General features: G+C 36.5%; 4 protein-coding genes across 5 annotated transcripts; 2 read left to right on the plus strand and 2 right to left on the minus strand.

The window, feature by feature from the left end:
• Positions 1 to 334: 334 nt before the first annotated feature.
• On the plus strand, positions 335 to 6,147 carry LOC145238165 (lysoplasmalogenase TMEM86A-like). Its single transcript, XM_080101247.1, has 7 exons — positions 335 to 1,160; positions 1,369 to 1,494; positions 1,855 to 2,020; positions 2,900 to 3,011; positions 4,010 to 4,161; positions 5,219 to 5,426; positions 5,693 to 6,147. Exons 1-7 carry the CDS (start codon positions 1,029 to 1,031, stop codon positions 5,769 to 5,771), a joined length of 975 nt encoding a protein of 324 aa, XP_079957373.1. The 5' UTR covers positions 335 to 1,028; the 3' UTR covers positions 5,772 to 6,147.
• Positions 6,148 to 6,326: 179 nt separating this feature from the next.
• Positions 6,327 to 10,577, plus strand: LOC145238168 (lysoplasmalogenase TMEM86B-like). Its single transcript, XM_080101249.1, has 5 exons — positions 6,327 to 7,100; positions 7,493 to 7,646; positions 8,279 to 8,390; positions 8,777 to 8,907; positions 10,063 to 10,577. The coding sequence occupies exons 1-5, from the start codon at positions 6,966 to 6,968 to the stop codon at positions 10,245 to 10,247; spliced, it is 717 nt and encodes a 238-aa protein (XP_079957375.1). The 5' UTR covers positions 6,327 to 6,965; the 3' UTR covers positions 10,248 to 10,577.
• Positions 10,578 to 14,761: 4,184 nt separating this feature from the next.
• On the minus strand, positions 14,762 to 19,973 carry LOC145238164 (UDP-GlcNAc:betaGal beta-1,3-N-acetylglucosaminyltransferase 7-like). Of its 2 annotated transcripts, none has more exons than XM_080101245.1 (6): positions 18,095 to 19,973; positions 17,240 to 17,347; positions 16,793 to 16,936; positions 16,281 to 16,413; positions 16,011 to 16,195; positions 14,762 to 15,723 (listed from the first exon to the last, which is right to left on the minus strand). In XM_080101245.1, exons 1-6 carry the CDS (start codon positions 18,304 to 18,306, stop codon positions 15,078 to 15,080), a joined length of 1,428 nt encoding a protein of 475 aa, XP_079957371.1. In that variant the 5' UTR covers positions 18,307 to 19,973; the 3' UTR covers positions 14,762 to 15,077. The 2 variants fall into 2 exon arrangements, with proteins under 2 accessions (XP_079957371.1, XP_079957372.1); XM_080101246.1 differs by lacking the exon at positions 14,762 to 15,723 and adding an exon at positions 15,730 to 15,912.
• A 3,746-nt stretch (positions 19,974 to 23,719) lies between these two features.
• Positions 23,720 to 24,686, minus strand: LOC145239065 (nuclear pore complex protein Nup85-like). Its single transcript, XM_080102351.1, has 3 exons — positions 24,537 to 24,686; positions 24,188 to 24,319; positions 23,720 to 23,770 (listed from the first exon to the last, which is right to left on the minus strand). Exons 1-3 carry the CDS (start codon positions 24,624 to 24,626, stop codon positions 23,720 to 23,722), a joined length of 273 nt encoding a protein of 90 aa, XP_079958477.1. The 5' UTR covers positions 24,627 to 24,686.
• Between the last annotated feature and the right edge of the window lie 64 nt (positions 24,687 to 24,750).

Here is a 24,750-nt window from a genome sequence, read left to right on the forward strand (position 1 = left end):
GTTAGTCTGATCCAAATTAGTGGAAATCCCATCTGTTATGGTGCAAGCTAAAGTGGTACAAAAGTAACTTTAGTTAGGCATAGTTCACGCTAACGTGATAGGGTACATAAATACCACAATAAATTTAAAGCCTATGTAAGGAGTTTGCACTATTTAGAGTGAATGACAATGTTAGTTATGACGTTAAATACGCGTTGGTTCTTGCCAAATTGCTCATAAGATTTGCAATCGAAGTCCAGATAGTGATGTGATATAGAACTAAAGGGAAAATCCTCATGTTGGCACGATTAAATAGCGACGGAACAGACAACAAGCCGGTTTACACAATGCCTGCAGGCTACAGTAGTCGACTTAAACCAATGGTAGGCCCATGCCGTTACAAAAAAAAACAGCATTACAGTTAGCAAGGTTCAGAATGGGTATGGCTTGGTTTTTATGTGAACAAAATTGGTGTGTTTTCAATTTTAAGCGCACATTATTGGCCTATCTTGGATGCTAAATGATCTCGTTTCAACAATGCAACTATGTGTCACTTCCGTTGACGTAAGCATCATGCAGCGTGGGGTGTTTAGTTACTATGTTGTTTGTAGGATTGTTAGAGATTACCTATTGCTATCAACACGTTTCAACTGGGTGGTATTAGGTATTTGTAGGCTAAATCTACGATGGCCTTCATATTTAGATTGAGGCATATATATAGAGACTATGGTTTGTGCGAAGTGCAGACGAATTGCAAAAATAAACAATGAAGAAGTTTTCAATGTTACGTTAATTAAACTTTATCAGATTATACAGCATTGCAGATAGTTCACAAATACTCGTAGCAAAAAGCTTTTTAACAACTGACTCTTATTGTGTAACCCGAAGTGAAAATGTTGCGTTACAATTCGTAGAAATCTAGAGGAATAATAACAAAGTCATTTAAAGCATTGCAACAACAATCACCCCCGACCAGGAATATTTTATTTCTAAAGAGTAGCACTGAAGAGGCAAAGCTTACTGGTTTAGGGGTTATCTGAATTTACAAAATGGGGACTGTCATTCCTATGGAAAACATCATTGAAAACAAAAACGCGACTGGCGGTTTACAGGGAGGGCCATCAGGGTCAAGTGATGACATCATCAATGACGTGGTACCTGACGGACAACCGCTTAACGTGGTAATTATTACTGTTGAACTAATTTTGTTGCAAAATTATTGCACGGAGTTGCTAAGAAATAAATAGATTTAGTCTGAACGCAGGTTTAAAATGCAACTTTTGACATATTAATTTGATCATAAAACCTGGATGCGCTATTTAAGTGTATTGCTGCAGGATAAAGTTTAAAATTTTAACTCATGTCTTTAACCGTTTTCTTTTGTCGCAGTCGCCGCTTCACAAGGCATGGCAGCTAATCGGATTTTTTCGTCGTATTTTTATTTACTTGTCGCTAAATGCTCTCGCCGAATTAGGACTTCTCAACCTCCCAGACTGGGCAAGAGTTATTTTTAAGGTAAAAACTTAAACCATTTTAAAACAATCCGTAAGGTTAGTGTAAAACTGTTTTTTTATTGCAAACTGTATGTGCGACGGCAATTTAGCCAATACTATTTGGGGCAAAGAATAACACATAGACTTGCCGTTTTAAAAAAGACTAAATTTGCAATGCTCTATAAGGTTCTACAAAATGTAATCAGTAATCACAAATTTGGGCAAAAAGTTCTAACCATATATGGTCTAATGTTTGTCTGAGCCTGTTTGTACACTGCAATTATAATCTTGTCATCGTTTGTAAAAGGATTTTAGTAACGTTTTGTAAAGTTATTTAGATATTTGTAATATGAATAGTTTAATTTGTGTTTCTCTTTTACAGTGTCTGCCCATAATAAGTTTAATCGTTTTCGTTTTCCGCCAATTCAACTCGTTTCGACGTTTATGGATCAACAAATACGGACTACTTGTGTTTATATCACTCATATTCTCATTAACTGCCGACGCATGTCTTGTTTTCAAGCAGATCGAGGCGGTGTTTCTGATAGGTAAGCACGGTTGTTAATACTTGCAACCCACAATGCTTTTGTTGCAAAAACTGTTAAAATAGACGACAACATAGCGTTTATTATTTAAATGCATTGCACCAAGGTATTAAATTACATAGGTAATATATGATTTTTTTGTAATTATACATGAGTTTTTATGGCCTAGACTCAGGCATGAGCTTTAAGGTAGCAACCGTACACAATTTGATGAGTAAGGACAGTTATCTTTCTCATAACTTGCAGACTGCAGCTGCCTGAGGTTGGAATATTAAGTGCTACTATAATTTTGGATTGACTATCATATTTTTGTTACAAATTGCTGTGAGCATAACTGTTTATGTTTGCCACGAAAACGTGCTTGACTGCATAAAACGTGATAGATTAGAGAATGCCCTAATTTGTTAGGCAGTAAACTGCCATCGGAAACTCACACTCGGTAAACGTGCTATATCCCAATGGCTAAACATCATAACTGTTCATAAGGTACCACAAGACAAAGGTACCACATCAACCCAAAAGGCGAATGGAATAGAGTCTATATTCAATAGACCTTGTGTAATATACCCTGGTCCTATTTTAGATTGTACCTAATAGTTTTGATACCAATTCGACTTGAGAATTTTGTTGTTTGTTTGTACAAAATTGGTCTATTGTTGCACACACACACACTAAAAAAAACATTAATCAACATGTATAGACGGAAATTCGGGCATCGCAAAACGTGATATTAATTCATTAAACATCCTCTTATCAGGCTGTACATGACATAGCTCATCACTCAATATAAAACTTTGGATCATATTCAGTTAATCATGCTTACTTACCAACGTGGCGTGGAGACAGGTGATGAAATGACCACCATGTAATTTTGTTTTGCAGGAATTGTATGTTTCATCATATCTCACGCCTTGTACATGTTCGCATTTGGTTGGACTCCTTTCAAATCTCGTCTACTTGTCAGAAGTTTCATTGCTGCTGGACTTGTTTACTAGTAAGAAAACAATTGATGTGGCCCTTTGTTACAGAAGCGACTTAAACCGTTTGTCACGTAACTGGTTTTGTGCAGTCAGCCGTAGCGACAAAACTTGATGGCCGTTTTAAGTTATGACTTATTTAAAGCAGGGAGTCGAACCGCTTGTCATATGGGTTCAGGTTCGGTTCGGGTTCATTTGTTTTTGTTTTTAAGGGTTCGGGTTCGGTTCAGGTTTTAAAAAATGTATATTTTCGGGTTCGGGTTTTGTTCCGGTTTGGGCAAATTATCGGGTCCGGACCGGTTTGCGGTTTTTAAACCGGTTCAAATTTTTATTCATTTTAATTTAATTCTACCCATCTACCTGTCCTTATCAAACTCCCAAAATATTTTGCAGGTGCACTGTTATTTTTGACACGCCCTATAAGTGTTATCTCGCGTATTCTTCAGTGCGTTGTTTTCAATAAAAATCACAACATTTAAAATAGACTGCATTTTTTACTGGTTCGGTTCCGGTTCGGGTCCAACGCCAAACAAAATATGGGGTTCAACTCCGGTTCGGGTTTTCAGAAAAGCGTAGTTAGCGGTTCGGGTTCGGTTCGGGTTTAATGAAATTAACCGCTCAAACCGGTTCGCGGGTTCGGGTTCAGTTCCGGTTCGACTCCCTGATTTAAAGAGATTGAAATTAAATGCTTAGATTTGTAGCGCAGTTTAATCTGAAACAAAAAAAGTTTATATTGCAACAATTAACATATTTAACTCTCTATGAAACAAGTCTTAGAGTGCTTTTAGATGGCTACACTTACCAATAGGCTACAGCCAGTGTCTTTTACCAGCTGTACTAATCTTATGTACCGAAAAGCAATGTGCAATGTCGGTAACAAACTTGTTATTTGGCACATTGCTTTTACACATTAATTTGTATCTGCAAAACAACGAACAACATTTTCTCGTTTATTGCTGTAAAATCTTGTCATACAGCAACAGAAAAATATTATGACACATTTTTATGTTTACAGTTCTGTTTATATACCGAGCCCGAATGGTACAAGAGTGAGTCTTGCCCAGCGGTCCCTGGTGTTAAAGATTGGTGGAGGAATTTATGCGGCCGTTGTGTTCTCTATGCAATGGAGAGCCTGGGCCCGAGTCTCTTACCAAGATTTGCAGAATGGTAAGGGATTTTAAATGTGGCAAAATAGTTTGTTTAAAGTCACGCAGAGGCGATTTGAGCAGGGAAACCGATAGACTTGGCTAACACAAATTTTGACGTACACAAAGTCGCTTCTATCGACATTGGTATACAAGACAAGAGCAGGGGGATAACCACCACTCAAAAAATGCCTATTTGCGTTTGTAGAGTACCCTGTTAAAGAGTTTTCGGCATAATTTAGACCAGTGCTTGTCAACCTTTTTTGAACTGGTACACCCTTTTAACGTTTACTCAAAAATTCGTACACCCCAGTCAAAAATGTATTCATCCTTGTAATACACTGAGTCTGAGGTTCTAACCAGTATTAGGATGAGCAGGTTTTTTTTAAGGTTTGGTTTGGGTGACCGCTAAATAGTTTTAAGAGACCGCAAGTGTTTCATTTAAATACCCAAAAATAGCCATATTTGCTTTTTAGGAAACCGCTGGAGAAATCAAAACACCTTAAAAAAACACTGAGGATGGTACAATGTAAATCCTTTAACATATATTTTATGGCAAATACACTTCAGTCAGTCTGGTCTAAAACGTAAACCTGCCTATTGTGATACCTGGTAATAGGCGTATTGTACTATTGAACCTCGTACATCCTAATACACCCCATCAAAATGGTACACCCTTTAAAAATTGTGGTACACCCTGGGGTGTACGATACACCCGGTTGAAAAGCACTGATTTAGACTTTTAAAGAAATGTTTTTTATCCAGAATAGCCAGATTTTTTAAAGTAAATTTCGTATGTTCTTAGCACATTACCAATCGATTATTATTATTGACATGATACATTAAACACAGTTGTAAGTGGGTGAATAATGCCCTTTTAATGAAGTGAGCCTATCGTAGATATATCGCTTGTAAACGTAACAAAACGATTGTTTACATCACCGCCCACGTAAGAGCTGTAATTGGAACGAGTGACTTATCCACCGTTTGTTACGTATTCCTGGAATTCCAAATTACGTACTTTCCACGTCAATATATGTGACTCATCACTTACCAGTTAAACAAATTTGTTTCTGCAGGTCGATGGTATGAGTTTCTAGGTGCAATAGGAGCATCGCTTTTTGTGCTTTCCGACATTATCCTTGTGGTGGACCTTTTCAAATTCATTATTTACGGAGGTGACTACGCTATCCTTGTATTTTACTACCTCGGTCAAATGTTGATTGCGCTTTCGGTCTTGGATGGAAAAGATATTAAGTGGCCGCGAGTGGGCGATACGGAGTCAGGGTGAGTTTGAAAAGAGGCTTAAGAGGGTATATGTGTAATTAAGTCAGGACTTGAATATTTCGTCCAACATTCACCAATTATAGATGTTTTGCTTTTATCCTAACTCTGAGTAGACCTGAACATGAAAGTGTTAGTATAATTGAAACAAAGATGTAAATGTTCAAATGCACTTGTTATTAAATAGGCAACGGCTGATTGTAATAATATACACCAAATGCAATTGGTTTGTAAATTAAATTAATGATGAATGTACTCATATTTTACAGATGCAAGGCATGCTGTGCCAGCCCTAAAGCTTGTATTACAACCTCTCCGGGTATAATTGCAAAGTGGATTTTCGACTGATTTTGAACATTATTAGCTTTGTGTTCTATGAATACTGCAACCTTTTAAACATTACGTCTATGCAGCACATGCAGTTTATCCTCAACGTTTTTAAGCATCCAGAGAAGAATCGTACAGTCAAAAATCTAAGTTCGGTTTCCAGCTTGCTGGGTGTATACTATAACTATAGTTGCCAAGTTTTCTTATTATTCCAACTAAAATAAAACAATTGCCGGCATAAAAATACCACTAGTTACATGTTAACTGAAAGTTCAACCAAATAAAAGACTGTAATTAAATAACTACATGATCAGCATTGCAAATAAACATTGTGACATTGCTTGTATTTTTAAACCCGAACCTTTGGTGTATCTTCAAATAAACAAAATCTATCAAGCGTATTGTACTGACCCTTAGGGTCTGATATTCTATGTCTAGTGTACTTTGCTATGCGCTGATTTTAAGTTTAAAAAACGCTTGACTTATATAGCAGTTGATTTTAAAAATGTCAAAATGTATAACCTGACTGGAAGCCGTTTAAGACGTTGCTTCTCGGTAAAACGTAAAGGGACAATATAAAAATAGCATTAAACCAGTTTATGACCGGTTCAATGATTGGTAAAACTGGTTTTGTTCGATTACAAACCGGTCAAGCTTTTGTAAAGAAAAATGCTAGGTAATTTGACCGTGACAAATAAAATATGTCACTATTATTGCATGCGCATAAAAATGTTTTAATTTTAAGTCCAAAGTCCGATACAGTATCAACCCGGGTCAGTTTGTTTGCAGTTTGGCGTTTTTCGAAGTAATACATAGCAGCATCGGTTACGACGAAACTTAAAACATAATTTCCGTAGCCCGGAAAGCAAGGGTTACGATAGCAGTGTGAATTATATGTGTGCTATTTTTGTGCTAAACCAACTTAAGCTGCCATAAGCTGTTCTGCACGGCACAGTGAGAAAAAAACGTATGAACTTGCAGGTGTAGCAGATTATGCATTACATTAGGACTTGTAACTGTGTACAATTAACAGCACGGAGATAAGTTTAATGTATTAGATGTGTTTCAAAATCAAGAAATGTCAGTTGTTTGGAGTTCCTAGAGAGCTAGACCGCTTGTAAGCATTGTCCACAAACACTATGTCGGGCATAAGCATTATGAGTTTTACATATTTAGGCACAAAATTTCATTTTTAGGTCACCTGTTTTTAATAAAATGATCCCGTTTAATGATCAGCACTTGTTCAAGTTTATTATTTCCGCTGTTTTGTATGTGTTTTTTGAAACAGTGGGACTATTGGGCACCATCTTACCAGAACCGGTGGCTCTGGCGGTCTCAGTTGTGCTGAAGGTAAACCCAGTATAAATATTTACTTGCACATACACAATGTACACAATGACAATATTTATTTGCCACTACAAGTATTCATAACGTACAGCTTTACCCGAAAACTTCTTACCTCATCCAGACAAAACTTGAGGTACAAATGATTTATAATGTGGTAAGGCTTGAACTAATCGACATCGGTTAATCCGGATATTCGCCTGATCTGGACATTTTTTTGGTCCAAACGGGTCCGGATTAACCGAGGTTTACTGCATGCAACAACCTAAATAATTTACAATATGAATCTATGACGTTTAAAATGGTAAAACGATATATTTTCGCCTTTAAAGACAATTGAAAAGCGCCTAATTGGGAAAGTTTGAACAGTTTGAAAACAATTTTTGACTCATTTTTAGGTTTACCCGATGACGCAGTTAAATCGTTTTGTTTACAAGAAAATTTCACGCACCGATAATTATGTCACGTGGGTCTGGCTGGGACTCTCTTGCTCCACATGCGGCGACGCTTTCCTCGTTTATCCACAGAAATACCCGGTCACATTTTTGTTCGGTAAGGATGTTGTTCGACCGTGACCCAAAATGTTAAATGTTTAGGACTACAACATTTTTTACCATGATCTTATTTAATTTCCTTTTATTGGCCTCTTGTGCTCAAAGTGCATGTGATACTTTTTGAGGACAGTATAAAAGTTGCCCAGATTAGTAATTCATTACAAACTGTCGACTTTTTCGCAGCGTTTGTGTAGTTTGGTCAAGTTTATAATAATTAAAAGTATTTGTATTAAGTGGAAATACTATTAACGTATAAACTCAAATTAGACTGAGTTTGCTAAATACTGATGGATGGCACAAGGAACATTTGCGAACATTTCAAAGCATTTGGTGAAAATGCTAACGGTTAGGGTTATAAAAAGGGTTTGGGTATAGTTTTTTTAAATGATAATAACAATAAAACCAACTTACAAACTTAGTTCCTAAGGATAAATTTAGTTCCTAATCCCATCCCGTCTCAAATTAAATAACTGTGTTCTTTACACCTCTCTATCGCGCGGTATATACCAAACATGTGTATGTTGTGAGTTTTTGTGTTAGTGGCCATACAGTATTTAGTGAATACCTTCATAGCTTTTAGACGGTATTAAATTGTATTTCCGTTGTGTTACAAGAAAATATAATGCACAGGTTTATTCATGTTCTTGATCGGACACGTATACTATCTACGTGCTTTTGGTTTCAATGGTTTCTATCCCAAAATCTTCACTGTATGTCTTATCCAAGGTCTGGCCGTTTTCACGTAAGTAACTTAGCTGTTACGTGGTTTGACCCAACAGGTACAGCTACTAACATAATAACCTACAACAGTAAAGTTTGCTACCTACCAATAGATGGCTTAAAGAGCGCAATTATTTAAATTATGAGCAAGATTGGGTTAGGGTTAGAAACTAAAACTTGCAATAAAAATGATGATTTTAAATTACTAATTTAGTGCCTAATATCGGTTACGCATTTAAAACATTACAAACAAACAAATTTTGTACACTAGGCAAGCAGTTATAGTCGAAAGGCACGAATTTTGTTGCTAACAGGCACTTTGTTTGTCTATTGCTCTTTAAACTATAATCAGTTGCCTTTCTAGAAAGCAAAGATTTGAAATGCCCAATATAATTTTTTTGGTTTTAGGTATCTGTTCACTGGAAAACTGGGAAGCGACAGCATTGTAATGAAAATAAGCTGTGTCGCATATGGAATAGCTTTATTTGCAATGATGTGGAGGGCTTGTGCTCGAGTGAAAAAGATCAGTTTGCGTGAAGGTAGGCCTACTGTTTATCTAATAATAATGTATTTTATTGAAGAAACTACTGCTTAGTTTGGCTTATGTAAACACGAAACGTAATTAAATAATAAACAATTGCAAAGTATGTAAATGAAAAACGTAACCTACCTTTTCAGTCAGTTGTGTTGACAAAATCCAAGTACATCCAAGTACAGTTTCACCAAAACTATAAAACTGGTTTCATCTGGTTTACGGATGTAAACAGAACATTACAAGACATTCACTATTGCAGTTAACAAGTCTAAAACGTTTTACAATCACTTTGCTTTGCTATCGCTTCTTTGACATCCTATATGTGCATGGCAGGACAAGCAAACTGTCAACAAAGCCTGACCCGCACGATTAGCCGGAATTTTGTGCACTTGCTAATTACTTGTGCCCCTAAAGCACAATCTTAATTCGAGCTTCGAAAAACGCAACAATTAAGATCACTGCTTTAGTTATTGGTACATCTTCCAAAAAACTTAAAACGGATAACAAACCATTCATTCATTTATTTGCTGTGTTTTACATTTTTCACAAGAAGTAAGGTAAAATAAACTAATATGTGTGAAGACAATGGCATGCAATTACGACACAATTAAAAAATTTGACGCAACAATTGGAATTGCTGATTTTCAACAGGAGGAACTTTTTCCATACGATTAAATAGTCGCATTTATTTCTAGCCATTACGAATAAAGTTGGAATAAAGTTTAGTTGGATGTTGTAGACTGTGTCATTTGCTATAATGTTAAAATACACAAAAACAAATTTAAAACTAAAAGTTACGGTTTTGCGGCGGCACACCCAGCACCGTCTTGCGGCACACCAGTGTGCCGCGGCACAGCGGTTGCGGAGCACTGGGATACACGGCTTTAGGCATACCTTGTTAAGCGGCGTAGGTCTTGATCACTTTGCTTTGCGTCTGTTTTGCGGAACAACCTTGATAAGAAAAGTTTAGACATTTTAAAAATAAAGAATTTTTTGGGCGGCCATAGGACAAGTGAGACAAAACAGGTTTAGAACCCTTGTTTTAATACTCTGTGCTAATTTCCCGAACAAAAATCACATCGTTTTCTCCTGCATGTTTCATACCAAAACTCCGAGCTATGTTGATTGTTACTTTCAAATTTTGTTTTGTTCATTGCAGGAGATTGGCAAATCGTTATGGCTGCTGTCGGCTCCGTTCTCTTTGTTATTTCCGACTTCATGCTGTCTGTGGAAAAATTTCGACGTCATATTCCTGCCACGAAGCTATGCATCATGTCAACTTATTATGGAGCTCAGTTTCTGATAGCGGCTTCCACGCACAACCGTCTGCAAACAACTGGTTAATCTTAGTGATAGTTCATGTTTAGATTGAGTTTATACTTGTTTTTGTTCGGCATTGCGCCGTGCTCATAATTTATTTCAAAAAATACAAATTTTGAATTTTTGACTCTGTTTGAAAAAGGTTGAAAATGTGCTTGTTTTAAATGGTGTTGGATCTTTTACAAGTTTAATTTTGCCCCATCTGTTGTTAGCTTTTTGTTTTTTTACAACAAATGTTATCGTCTTTAAATTCCGCAAAAAGAAAAGGTGGGAAAAAGTTATACGCTACGAACTTAATTGTTTAACGATTACATTTTCAGTTGTTATCCAAATACATGCGCGATGTTTTGTTTAGTCTATTTGTAAAAAAAACTCTTTTCGCTGTTGGCGCACTTCCATAAGTCGTTTGATGGAGTATTTCTACCTTTTAGGAAAAAACAACAACAACAATATCGTTCATCTTGTTATAATGTCTTTATACACAACCCTACTTCAACATGAAAATGCCCATTAAAGGATTTACTGTAAAGAAATTTTAATAAGTATGAAACCTTACTGGTCAAAACAACATGTACTGTGTAAAAACACTTGTGTAGGCTACTGTGTGCAACTAACTTTTTATTTTTTTTGCACATTGCTTTTGCACATTTACTTATATTTGCAAAGCATCGAAGCAACATTTTCTCGGTCATTGCTGTGAAATCTCGTGATACAACAACAGAAAAAATCATTCTATTATTACATCATTTGTATTACCAATAAACATTGTGGCATTGCTCCTATTCTAAACCCGAACCTTTGGTTTATCTTCAAATAATAAAAATCGATCAAGCGTATCAACGCGGGTCAAAGGTTGTGTTTGTAGTTTGGCGCTTTTCGCAGCAATACAAAATTTTTCCATAGCCCGTAAAGTAAGGCATATAACAGCTGTGTGAATTATATGTGTGCTATTCTTGTGCAAAACAACTTAAGCTGCTATAAGGTGTTTGGCATGGCAGAGTGAGAAACGTATGAACTTGTAGCAAATAATTACACATTGTAACGGTGTAGGCTATAGTTTACAGCACAAATCAAGTTAAATATAGTGAGCAGTGACTTAGTTATGTTGAATCAGAAGAAATGATAAAAAGTTGCCAAACATAGCATTGCCATTGCCTATACTATAAGTTAAGCAGGAACATTATTAGTTTTACTTGTTTTAGCATCAAAATTTCATTTTTAGGTCACCTGCGATTGACGAAATGATTCCGTTCAACGACCAGCACTTGTTCAAGTTCATTATTTCCGCTGTTTTGTATGTTTTTGTCGAAACATTGGGTGTATTGGCCATCATCTTTCGAGAACAGGTGGCTCTGGCGGTCTCAGTTGTGCTGAAGGTAAATATTTGCTTTCACATAACAGTACACAATGACTTTTCTGCCACCACAAGCATTCAAAACGTTAAGCTTTAGCCGAAAACTTAGCGAAAATATAACATTAGTACAGTAAACCTCAGTTAAACCGGATTCGGATAATCTGGATCTTCATCTTCGCCTAATTCGAACAAAACTTGAAGTACAAATAATTTGTAATGTGGTAATGCTTTAACTAATCGACATCGATTAATCCGGATATTCGCCTGATCTGGACATTTTTTTTTTCGGTCCAAACGAGTCCGGATAAAACAAGTTTACTGTACACAAAAAACTATATTAATTCACACTACGAATTACTGACGTTTGACATAGTGGAATGATACATTTTTGCATTTAAATACAACGTAAAGACAATTGTAAAGCGTACATGCGGACAAGTGTTTACAATTTGAACACAATTTTTGACCCATTTTTAGGTTTACCCGATGGCGCAGTTAAATCGGTTTGTTTACAAGAAACTTTCACGCACCGATAATTACGTGACGTGGGTCTGGCTGGGACTCTCTTGCTCCGCATGCGGCGACGCTTTCCTCGTTTATCCACAGAAATACCCGGTCACATTTTTATTCGGTAAGGCTATTTGAACCGCAAATCCAAATGTATCAGTCGCTTATGGGTTCAGTTAGTCTAAACTTTAAACATTCGGCCGTTACCCACGCTGTTAATTAGTTCATGACTATATCAAGACTTTTTAACATGGTGTTATTTGCTTCACTTTGTATTGGACTGTATTAATTTTGAAACCGGACATAAAAATGGTACGTAACGGTAAAGAAACACTACATTAGTGCCATAAAATCAGTAAACGGATGCAAACACCGCTCGGTTGAAAATACGCCAATGCAAGAATATGTTCATAAATGGGACACAATAATCGCCCTCTTGTGTGGACAAAGTGTATGGAATAACGTTTAAGAACAATATTAAAATTTTGCTATTCTCAGATTAATTTGAATAAGTAAATTACAATCAGAGAGCTTCTGTTAAGTGAACACCGTTATAGCTTGTAGAAAGTGTTAAAATAAAATCAAAGTTGTGGAAATTACTTCCATTGCGTTACAATAAAGTATTTTGCACAGGTTTATTCATGTTCTTGATCGGACACGTATACTATCTACGTGCTTTTGGTTTCAATGGTTTCTATCCCAAAATCTTCATTGTATGTCTTATCCAAGGTCTGGTCGTTTTTGCGTGAGTAACTTAGTTGTGGTTCAACCTAACAAGATAACGATATTGCTTTCACACAATTGGGCTTTAAACTAACAAATATAAGAATTGATTGATGAAAAAACTACCGAGAACACAGCAGGGTTTGCAAAAAAAAAACTGATTTGAAATTACAGCTATGGTAGTTTTCCTTACAGCAATTACGTTTTTAAAACATTACAAACAAATAAACTTAGCACACTAGGCAAGACCAAATATAGCGCTCATAGCTAAAAGGCATTTTTTTCCTACAACAGCCACTTTAGTTGCCAATTGCTCTTTAAACCATAATGAGCCACCATTTTGACAAGCAAAGATTTGAAATGCCCCTATGTAAATTCTATGTTGTTTTTAGGTATCTTTTCACTGGAAAACTGGGAAGCGACAGCATTGTAATGAAAATAAGCTGTGTCGCATACGGAATAGCTTTATTTGCAATGATGTGGAGGGCTTGTGCTCGAGTGAAAAAGATCAGTTTGGTTGAAGGTACTCTATATCAAATAATGTATCTTATTAACAACGGCTCAGTTTGGCGGGAAACATAGAAAACATAATAATATGTTCAATGGCGATATATCAGTTACAATGACGAGCACTTGTACACCTCGCCTGACGGAACTTTGAAACGGATCACAAACCATCTATACATTTAATTTGCTGTGTTTTACATTTATTGAAGTCACGAAAAGTAAGGCAAAATTTCTTAACCAGGCTAAATTCGATATTGCTTTCGGGTAAAAGGAATGCATAACTTTGGTAATACTTGATGAGCGACACAACTTTTGATCACTGTGTTTTGAGAGACTACCTTGATAGGAAAAATGTTGGGGTCACTTTAACATTAAAATCTATAGATTTAAATGAAAACCTGGTAATGCTTTATTTCATAATGCTACACTGTCGACGCTTATGCTTAAACTTAAATTCGTTTTATGGCAGGAGATTGGCAAATCGTTATGGCTGCTATCGGCTCCGTTCTCTTTGTTGTGTCGGACATCGTGCTGGCTGTGGAGAAATTTCGACTCCATATTCCTGCAACGAGGCTGTGGAACATGTCAACTTATTATGGAGCTCAGTTTTTGATAGCGGCCTCCACACACAACCGTCTGCAAATAACTGGTTAATTTTAATGAAAGTTAATGTTCAAATTGAGTTTACATAAATTTCTGTCTTGTAAATGAGCCGTGCTCTTAATTTTTTTCAAGAAAAGAAACTGTTGAATTTTTGATTGTGTTTAAAACGGGTTGAAAATGTGATTGTTTTGACTGCTGTAGTATCTTCTATAAGTTTAATTTTTGCTCCATCCTTTGTTGGCTTTTTGTTTTTAAATAACGAAGTTTATTGGGGGAGTAGGGAAATGGCGCAAAAAGACAGTTGTAATTCTTCCCAAGTCACTTGATACCGCACTTAGAAATTTGTTTTGAACAAATTAAAGCAGTACTGTTCCTCTTATTTCTATTTCTTATAACCAAGTCTGCTTTACAAGCACAAAAATGCCCATTTAAAGACTTTTGTTTGCGAATTTAGAAGCATTATTTTAATTGCCATGGTGGTAAGGTAACTGATTTTATACTACCAGTTAAGTGTTAGGAAATATCTCCAATTCCTTTTCAAATATAGTAAAGCGTCTTTAACATTGTTCAAATTTGCTTTAATAATAATACCGATATTCAACAAAACGAGTATTTCCCTAGGAAGCAATAAGCTTAAAAAACAAAATATAGGCTACAGATATACATACTAGTCAAAAATAGAATGGCTGCCTACATGTGTGAGATCTGTAAGGCTTTTTTATACTAACCTTACATGACTCGTTAAGTTTTAACACAACTGTGTTGCCATCTTTTCTTTCATCCAGCAAAATGGTCTAATCTCAACTCAGCTTTAAAACTCTTGCAACACTTAATCGTGAAAACGTTGCGGGAGAAAATGATTTTTTTAAACAAAAGGCAATGTCAAGAACAAAAGTCAACTATAAAAAATTATAAATACTAAAAAAGTTTGCAACAAATGAATCGTTTTACAGTGCGAGGTATAACATCTTAAAACAGCAAGCGAATCCAGTTAATCGCATATCATACTTGCCAAGCTTTTTGGAATTAACCGTATAATTTGATTATAAGAACGATTTTCTTTGCTATTGACGACAGTTAGGATTTACGGTCCCTATGCGATTAAACAGGCTAAGCTATGCGATTAACCGGATTCATGTGTATAATACGAACTATTATGATCAATCTTGTCCCACAACTTCGACCATGATTTGATGGGGGTTCGCATTTTCTTCGATTTCTTCCTTATCCTCTTTTGGTGAGTGATTTACGTTGCTCTCAGACTTCCAAGTTTTTTTTCGAAATGCTGGTAAATGTGGACGAATCATTGACGTGTAGCGACTTCGTGGATGTAGCGCCCTCCAACGGGTTACAAAATGCGTCATTGTCCGGTTTAGGGGCATCCCCGGCAGGCTGGGAGGTACCCTAACCACAGCGCTAACGTTTTTAGCAACCATATCGTGTATATCATTGTTTTTTACCAATCCCAGTTTAATCCGCGTTTGTCGCCACTTAACGGCGAAAGGTACATGTAGTTTTCGAACCCTGCCTAAATGTGCGACAATTTTATCCTGCACACCACCACCGGTTGTCAACCCGCGGTAATTAACCGGTTTTACGTTTCGCGAATGATTGTACGTTTTCTGCCGCAAGATGCCAGTAATGAGCACATCTTCCAGATGGAATCCGCTCATATCAGTGATCTCCGCTGTTCGGTAGATGTCGCTCAAGGTTTTAAACGACATTATCGTCATTCCACCGTGACAAAAGGTAGGATAGGCATCTTCGGGATAAACGTCAAGAGAGATTTCGTATTTGGAATGCTTTCTATGATGGGCAAAAATTAAAAAAAGCTTTGTATAAACCTTTAACAGTTTTGCTGCAGTATTGAGCCTAGGAGCAATGCAATCGTGGTGCTCAGTGCCGGTATTTGTGCTGATATGAAACTATTACAAACAGTAATCCTCTGTTGAACCAGATTCGGTTAATCCGAATCTTCACCTAATCGGACAAGACCTGAGATACAAACGATTTTTAATGTGGTAAAACTTTAACTAATCGACATCGATTAGTACAAATCTTCGCCTAATCCTGACATTTTTTACTGTACCTACCTAATTGGCCTGGCCACTTTGTTGTACAAGAATCCACAGTGAATAGTGGAGAGCTTTTCACTCGAGCGACTCGCAAAGTATTCGTAAGCAGCAAGAATATTCACGTAACAATCGTCATCAGTGGTGACGTAATAATCACTTTTGTTTCCGATCTCATTAGTTACCCATTGCATTGAACTCAGCACCTAAAGATTGCAAGTTTTGTCACATAACGTCATGACGATTCACACTATGACGTCACTAAACAGATTACGGACATCGTGACGTTACCTTTTGTGGTAGACTGACGTAATCGTCAGGTACGTCACTTTGCAGAATGTCGCCATACAAATCGTTTTCTTCTTGTATGATGTTCTGTTGCTCGGTTGTTGTCATGTTACCGATCACAAAAATAACTCCAAAACTATAAACACAAACAATTAGTCAAACTCTGTGCTAGAACAAAGCGCCCAAAAAACACAAGAGACAAATATAGTGTCTGGTAATTTCATCGCAGTCACAGCAATAATTCAATAGTATAGTAATCTAATTGTTTCTCAACGCCTTTCCTCTCATGCCATGCCATAAACACCAAATAAAAATGTTAAGCTTTAAAAACACCAATGTGTTGAAAAAATCTGAAAAAAAGAGTTAGAGATGTGGTACACACTTTATCATACACACTTGCAAATTATTTACGCTTATAATGCTTTTTTGATAAAGCCCTATGTAACCCAGTGACTTTTGCGGCACACCCAGCCTGAAGAGCGATGCTATAAATCAAAGCTAGAACCTTCACCCACCTGTAGCCGTTAATACTTGATATAGCTCCCCATGTCTGACGTATTAGGAAACGCCGTTCAATCATAAAGCTTGTCGATTTGACAAGAAACGTCATAAAATAACGACTGAAATCTGTTTTGAATCTTTCCAAGTACCTTTCTGGCCTGTATAATGTGTTAAGTATCAATATTTGAACAATACAATTAATTACGAAACCACTGTATTTTCAGACAATACATAGAAAGGACAGATGCATTATTTGATACCTTATGCATTATTTTTTACTACTTAGCAATGTAGGCTAAAGTTAACCTGGTCTCAAACCTTAGTAAATTGGATTCCGGGAATCATTCTCAATCGATTTAGACAATGAATATTTATAATCGAAATATATCTGTTCTGTGTAAGATGGCTAACTGATTTTAACCTGGAAATAAACGTTTCCAATCTTGCGATAAAAAGTTTACCTGAGTTCAAATTTGTTGGCAATCTGTTGCCTGTTTATGTTTGCAAGGAATCTGTCTGGAAGTTTGATGAACACAGGAGGTGGTCGCTTGGTTGGTTCTAGGTACGGTCTATAACAGCACAAGGTGAACAATAGTTCAATGGTATCAATACAACATGTGATTTAAATATAGGCTAGCTCATAAGTTTCACAATCTAACAAGAAATACATAAACAAGAAAGTACAAAACTTTCCCAAATCGCTTTGTGGATCCTTCTTTGGAAACCTCACAGCGTTAAATACCATCAAGGGCACACTTGCTGACATGGGCGCCGCCACGTAGGGGCAAGAGGGGGCACTCCCCCCCCCCCCCCCCCCCCCCCCGCCCCCCTCTTGGAATTTCAGTGTACCTCAATTTAACATATTTAGCAGCAAACCTAATTAAATTGGCAGCGCGGGGATTTGTGACATCGTTCAATGCTTTTAGGCAACTCAATTGTGAAGTACACGATTTATGGCTTCATATGTAACAAATTCTTGATGCGGTAAAGCATCAGCCAAAATTTGCCCCCTCTTGCAAAATTTTCTGCCGGCGCCCATGCTTGCTGACTTAAAAGGCCGCTGGTTTCCCATTCCTGACCTGGCTACATTGCTTAATGACTGAATGAGGGAAAAATCTTTAGCTTCGATTTTGCCGCGCATAACTAAATTTAAAAACAGTAACGAGAAATGTTTTAAACAGAAAAAACAATACCAAGTTTAATCACCTCAGTTTTAATTTGCAAATTGGACGTCCGGCTTAAGGCATGAAAAAATATTTCCTATGCTGCAGGGGTTAAAGAAGTCTCAAACTGTACTCAAAAAAGATACTACACACCTCTGTATTTTTGCGCAATCAGTTCCATCAAATGTTTCATCTGAAGAGACGCCCCTACAGGTGCGGATCATAATATCTCTCGTATTGAATCCGATGGTAATGCCAAGAACGAAGGCAAGACCAACTAACAATAATGATCTGGTTTTGGACGACCTTCGGTAGGTGTGGATCCCTATTGGTTTCGCTCTTAGGTAGCGAAAAGACCGACTCATGATCAAACAAACAGTAAAATCATGTTGGTAATAAATACATGCTTTTTTATCTGGTTTGGGTAGATGCTGTCAAACAGTTAAAATCTACAAGACAAAGTATCATGATAAACTAACTTGGTAATGTATAATAAGCCAGATCTTTTGAAGGCGTAGTACCATGATAGTTCAGAATAGCTTGGTAATTATTTGTTATTGACCTACAAAAAGTTAAACACAAGATTTACAAGACGAAGTATCACCAAACAACAGCTTGGTAATATATAGTACGCCAGGCCTATTGAAAGCGTTGTTCCGAAAGTATGTTCATAATAGATTGGTAATTGTTTGTTATTGGCCTATGAAAGTTAAACACAAGATTTACAAGTATCATGAAAACTAGCTCGGTAATGTATAGTACCCCAGGTCTTTTGTAGGCTTTCTACCGAATGTATTTTCATGTTAACTTACCAGTAATAGTTTGTTATTGGCATATGATTAGGGTTTAAACTGCAGAAGGTGACTCAACTAAATTGCCAAATGCAGTATCTGTGTAAGGAGTGTTACAAACACATGACTAAGCTATACTTCCTGTTGCTTGCTGGCGCACTGAGCAAGAGGATATGACATTCTGCCATGACCTATTTGTGCAATTCCTGTCTAATAACATGAAAAACATTTTGCCTGAACCACTTTTACATCGTAACAAGTATATTCAATTGTTGGTACTTACAGATATAGCAGAGATACCGTAAATCCGAACTGTTTGTTTACATAATAGCATCTTTCTTTTGTGTTATGCTAAATACGGTTTGTATACAAATTTTACCATCTATTTTAGACTGAACTGCATGTGTATGAGTCTAACTGTCACATTTTAAAGTTAATCACTTTGCAGCAGTAGCAATAGCAGCAGCTTCCAAACGCTAGCTGCAGCCTTTTCCCAACCTTTTTCCTAGTGCAGGCGCCGAACACTTGACGTAATGAAGTAGGGTTACGTAGACTGTTTGTCACCATCACTTCCGTACTTCGTCATTCACACTAGCTTCCTGTTTCACATGTTATAGCTCGTTGAAAAACGATTTTGCTGCTGGCTAGATCCAAAAACTTGTTGTGGACTTCAACTGGCATTTTTAGGTGTTTGTGAGTCTGTTGGTCTGTTGTTCTTAAACTTAAGACACTAACAAACTATCTTTGTTGCAGCAATTTTTGCAGGCAAAAACAGGTTGCAATATAAATTTGATGTGACTGGTTTTGGAGCTCAAAACTACACTCGCGATTTGTCTTACATGCACATAGCGTAATACATGAGGTAACGATTGCACTTTGTAAATAACAAACATTTCACGACACACAAATACAATTTTTTTTTCTGAATCGATTGGTAAATATGATTTGCCATTATTTCACCCTTGGTTACAAACAGACCTTCACATTGCACTGATGGTACGCTACAAGCTGTTTGTTTCGCTAACATTCTTAATTCGAACATAAGCTCACTTTCACGAATTAACCTTTAATTTCAAGCCAAGAGGTAAAGTGATGTTACATTTTAAATGGCACACCGAGAAATCAATACATAAATTAAACATACGTTTTACAGCAACACTGCGTATACTGCCTCAATTGTTCACAGACAGGTGACGTTTCTTCAGCCACAAAACGCACAATAGCATGCGCCCATTGAGAAAGTGTCCTTTTTCTTCTACATCCTATTTTTGGAGCATTTATTGGCATTGCCAACAGCTGCCTATTTGAGTTTGCTGTTATGTCTACAATGCTTTTACGGAGCTTTCATTTAATTTTACACGCATACTTGAAAGGCCGCTTAATATCTTACAAACACATTAGTTGCAAATGTTTTAATAATTGCTATTTTAGGGCAACATTTTGTAAGTTATCTTGCAATTATGTTTTTAATTAAGTTGGCGTAACAATCTATCCCCAACCACTCAACACTTTTGACCTGTTTTACACTTGAGGTGAAAGGGTGGTACTCCTTTCCCACTCAATAACCCTTTGATGAGCTTTTAAGATGGCTGAAATGATTTTGACTCTGTGTTTAACGAAACCAGAGCTGCTTGTTTCAAAGTTTCACTTTAAACTGGGCACTTTAACTTTGTTGACTTAGTTGCCTGCCCACATGCCGCCTTGTATTGAACAACGCATTTTGGGGGCATTACATTACATTACACAGTAAAGATGTTTTCTTTGTTCTTTATCTCGATTTAACACCAATACTTGCAAAACACAGGTAACTAGACATTTTTGGTAACTGCAGTATCCCCATCAGGACATTCAGATAAAGTCGTTGTAACCAAAGTCTAGTTAAACCAGAGACTACTAAGTAGAGATAGTCTCTGGCTAAACACAGGGATTTTGTTATTAACACTTTTAAATGTTGTTTTGTGACTCGCCTCGAGTTTACTCGTTTAGCCAAGTTCATCCTTGATCTGTCTTCAGCTAGGTTTGTAACTGGCTCAACCACAATGTAACAATATAAATAGCCTGTTTTCAAAACTTATAACAGTTGTAAATAAATGCCTTTGTCAAACGCTCTTCTTTTAACTGCATAATGATACTCGCCTCACAGCTTTTGCATTAGGAAGTGTTCATGTAAACATACATTCAAACGAGGCGATATCAAAGGACCTTTCCAGATGCAACTCAAAAACATTGCTTACACTGACAGATCTACAACCGGTTGTAAAGTCTGGACAATGTCTATTAACCTTTCAAAAGCAAAGAAATGATTTCAAGAACGTATCAAACATAACTAGCCTTAAACAAGTAACATAACTACCTCGCCTTTGTTGTTACTTCAAATAAGCAACTGTCATTGCTTTCGCAGTCTGGAATAATCTCACAGCTCAAATAAATAGTTTAATGTTCTACCTTCTAACAGCACACATCCGCCGCATGACCCGAGGCTACATAAAGTTGCCCATTGTGACGCAGCTGACGTAATTGCAGAATAACTGCTATTGTTGCTGTGAAGACTGACAGCAACAAAAGCAACCAAGAAAATTGTAAACTTCAAATAGTTACCACAATAGCATTTATAGATTGAATATGTTACATGGCAGTTGACGACACAAGTTTCGACTGCATATAAACTTAGCTTACACATTGTGTTTGTCAGTTTTAATGTTGCTGCTTGGTTGACATATTACTGGGAATTTTCGCGGGAGGCAACGTGATGGGGTAATAGAATAAAGGCAGTGATGGGATTCAACTCATCACTGCCTTTATTCTATTACCCCAGCCGGTTCTATCACAAAAGTAATAATTTTCAGCCGGTTCTGTTACCAAAAGTCCATTTACAGTAGTAACCAGTGATGCTAACCGGTTTGCTCATCTCATAAAAAAAAACGGTTCTACAGAACCGGTACAAACCGGCTGAATCCCACCGCTGAATAAAGGCCCTCTATAATAAAGTTTTTTTTGTGTGTGCAGATAATTTGTACGTTGGGGACCACAGATATTGACCTTAAAAGAAGCTTTATACAACACACATTGCCATTGAGCTCAAACAGCGATTGCTAAAACTGCAATAAAGTGCATTTTGACTTTTTTGGTAGTTTTGTTTTTCGCTACAAGTTGATGTGCGTTTTCCGTTTTATCTTTTGTAATCTCCATCTACGCAATATGCCACGACTTTCACTTGCAACAGTTCGATTGCTCATCGCATTTGTGACAAACAGGACTCGTATGTGTTATGGATTGGTATTTTAACACCTTTTCAACCGCACGTCCGCGGTCAACAAGTACAGCATGTGCGAAAAGGGAAATGAAAAACACATTCAATTTTGGTTTTTATATATTGATTGTATTTTTTAAATTCAACAAACAAATAACTGCCACTTAACAAACAGTCTTGTACGTTGCCTAGAAACTTGGACCAATATGACTTTGCCTTCAAATGATCCTACAATGTAAACGAAAATGCTTTATTCCAGTTGCAGCAATAAAAAGCCCAAATTTATTGTCAGCCCAGACGTTTATTGGCAATCTGATTTGCATACTTGCAAATATCAGCTACAAATTACGCAAACGGACAATGACCGGCAACCAATCAACTGCGGTAATTTGGTAATTAAAATATCCCCGGCGGCAAGAGATGCATTCTCTCCTGAAAACCGACCATTACAACATCTCTTTGTGTGAGTTAAGTACGAAAGTACAATAGAAGAAAGAGAAAATTCCTTCTTGGTAAAAGCTAAAACAATTAACACGACACCGCAGTTGTACCGATTATTTGGTTTGTACGAGTCGTGCAAAAAAACAAGTAGAAAAGTCGTTTTGTAAAAGATTTAATAGAACTAAATGGAGGACTTACTTGTTACGAAAGAACTTGGACATTGCCAGATGTCCGCCGAAATCAATGTGATCATCTATCAGGGTCCGACTAGAAAATTCAGCTCGAGGAATCAGAAATGTATATCGGCTCTTCTTATCATAACCGGAATATGCGTTGGATTCAATATCTCGATGTTTACCTCAGAGAACCACGCAGCGACCAAAATAAGTAACAGAAACGGAAAACAGTTTACGGCATTTTCAGCACTCCCAACGTAAGTGTTGACTTTTGTACAGTAGTTTTGCTAATAGAGTTCTCGCCCTAAGAAGTAGCCTAACTCGGAATTGACAAATTGTCAAGCATTTTTCTACTGACCAAGACTTTAAATGACACTTTTTGCGCAATGTTTTAGGAGACCTACCTTTGAGGCAGATGAAAATTCATTACTTCCAAAAAACTTTGCAGAAAATGTTTCACAGAACAGCGCTACTAAGCGGTATGGTTGGATTCAGTAGAACAAGAAGCCAAGTAACTTGCCACAACATCCCATAAACTTTCCACGCCGCTCATAGCATTTGCATATTGCACAAGTAGAAAGTCCCGCAAATCTGAACTGTTTCTAAAAAAAGTTGAACAAAAATTTGGTAAAAGTAAATGTTAAGGAAATGAAAATTAAAAACAGTTAAAAGTACAGTTTTCATTCTTCGTGGTCTGTGCAAAATTATTATTTTCTAATTGGTAAGAAATGTGTAAAGACACTTAGGCTAATCATTCTATAATAATGAACTTACTCCGATGAATAGTTTGGAATTAACTCAGAATAGTAAATCAAGTCTGTAAGATGAGTTGGAAGCCACCAGTTACTTAAATGAATACAGCACTCCGAATAACCTGAAAAATACTATTGTTAATAACTATATTGGCATACATAACACTTAAAATTGTTTTAAATTTGAGTTTGTTACCCATTTCAATTCAGCCAGTTATTTGAATATTAATTGTGTTCTGTTAACTTCGACAATTTGTATGTAGACACAAAAATACAAGCACTATCACACTATTTTGCACAAATAACTTCAACCTGAATGTGTTTTGCCAACCTGTGAAACATCAAACTTGAAAGCAGCAAGTAAAATATTATCCAAAGCACTGAGTTCTGTGTGGCCTCCCATACATGTCAATGCACAACTGAAATAAAACCCATTTATGTCACTTATTGTAAATTCCACAAAACTAAAACACAAATAAAAAATAAAACAAAAAATATTTGTCTAGTTTTCATTGGTCACACGCGATTTGTTTTATAACCCTACACATGGACCTGTTTTGTAAAGAAACACAGAGTTGGGTGTTTCTATATTCAATGTCTGTTAATTGCCTAGGGTTTATACACTGGGTTTTGAATTGTATATTTGTTAATAATGACGTAAGCATTTGCCAATTATTTTATAACAAGTATATTACTTTACATATCTTTTAGGCCATATCATTTAATTATTTTTAGACATTTTTTCCATAGTTTGTTGATTTTGTAGGATTTGGCTGTTGTTTATTTAATTTAAAGAAATGCGCAACTTAACTTAGTTGCCAAATGATGGATATTACCTTGCTGTGATAATGCAGGTCATACAAGTTTATTGTTGGGTTTGTGTACAAGAGGTAAGTGATGAGGATTCGATACCAACTTCCACTTAGTTCTGAGAGTTGATGAAAAACTTCTTCATCGCCACACAAAATCTAAAAACAACATCGAAGTATTAAATTGTTAAATGAATTTTTCTATTCAAACTGTTGTGTTGCTAAACAAATGACAAACCCAACAAAAATGGGAATAAATAATACAGATTTTACACATAAGTGAAAGTTTTTATTGTTTTGCTTATAACAAGGAGGTGCTAAAGCAGTTTTCCAAATTAAGTACAAATGGCACAGGCGCTTCTTGTTGCATACTTACCTTACAAATTGTCTTTAATTCAATTACAGTGTCAAAGTCACCATCATGTAATCGCTTTAAACATTCATCCTGCCAATGTCTCCATTTCATTTCAAACTCAGCCGTAGACTGGCCTTGGTAAAACTAAAAAAAACTATAAATAAGTTTTCTGCAAACTCTACGGAAAAAAACAACGCAAAGAGTGAAAGAAATTTTGAAAATGAATCAGCTTTTC

The sequence above is a fragment of the Phallusia mammillata genome, chromosome 7, assembly GCF_965637545.1.
Source record: "Phallusia mammillata chromosome 7, kaPhaMamm4.hap1.1, whole genome shotgun sequence".
Classification (NCBI taxonomy): domain Eukaryota; kingdom Metazoa; phylum Chordata; class Ascidiacea; order Phlebobranchia; family Ascidiidae; genus Phallusia; species Phallusia mammillata.

What these genes read in the sequence shown, in the direction of transcription:
- LOC145238165 (XM_080101247.1), top strand. Translation starts at nt 1,029, where the DNA reads ATGGGGACTGTCATTCCTATGGAAAACATCATTGAAAACAAAAACGCG. An exon ending in ACGGACAACCGCTTAACGTG is followed by an intron (nt 1,161 to 1,368) that starts GTAATTATTACT and finishes CTTTTGTCGCAG; the next exon opens with TCGCCGCTTCACAAGGCATG. An exon ending in GCTGCTGGACTTGTTTACTA is followed by an intron (nt 3,012 to 4,009) that starts GTAAGAAAACAA and finishes TTATGTTTACAG; the next exon opens with TTCTGTTTATATACCGAGCC.
- LOC145238168 (XM_080101249.1), top strand. Translation starts at nt 6,966, where the DNA reads ATGATCCCGTTTAATGATCAGCACTTGTTCAAGTTTATTATTTCCGCT. An exon ending in CGGTCTCAGTTGTGCTGAAG is followed by an intron (nt 7,101 to 7,492) that starts GTAAACCCAGTA and finishes ACTCATTTTTAG; the next exon opens with GTTTACCCGATGACGCAGTT. An exon ending in AAAGATCAGTTTGCGTGAAG is followed by an intron (nt 8,908 to 10,062) that starts GTAGGCCTACTG and finishes TGTTCATTGCAG; the next exon opens with GAGATTGGCAAATCGTTATG.
- LOC145238164 (XM_080101245.1), bottom strand. Translation starts at nt 18,306, where the DNA reads ATGAGTCGGTCTTTTCGCTACCTAAGAGCGAAACCAATAGGGATCCAC. An exon ending in TCAAGTATTAACGGCTACAG is followed by an intron (nt 16,414 to 16,792) that starts GTGGGTGAAGGT and finishes TTGTGTTTATAG; the next exon opens with TTTTGGAGTTATTTTTGTGA. An exon ending in ACGTCAGTCTACCACAAAAG is followed by an intron (nt 16,196 to 16,280) that starts GTAACGTCACGA and finishes TGCAATCTTTAG; the next exon opens with GTGCTGAGTTCAATGCAATG.
- LOC145239065 (XM_080102351.1), bottom strand. Translation starts at nt 24,626, where the DNA reads ATGAAATGGAGACATTGGCAGGATGAATGTTTAAAGCGATTACATGAT. An exon ending in AATTAAAGACAATTTGTAAG is followed by an intron (nt 24,320 to 24,536) that starts GTAAGTATGCAA and finishes TGTTGTTTTTAG; the next exon opens with ATTTTGTGTGGCGATGAAGA. An exon ending in ACCTGCATTATCACAGCAAG is followed by an intron (nt 23,771 to 24,187) that starts GTAATATCCATC and finishes GTTTTATTTCAG; the next exon opens with TTGTGCATTGACATGTATGG.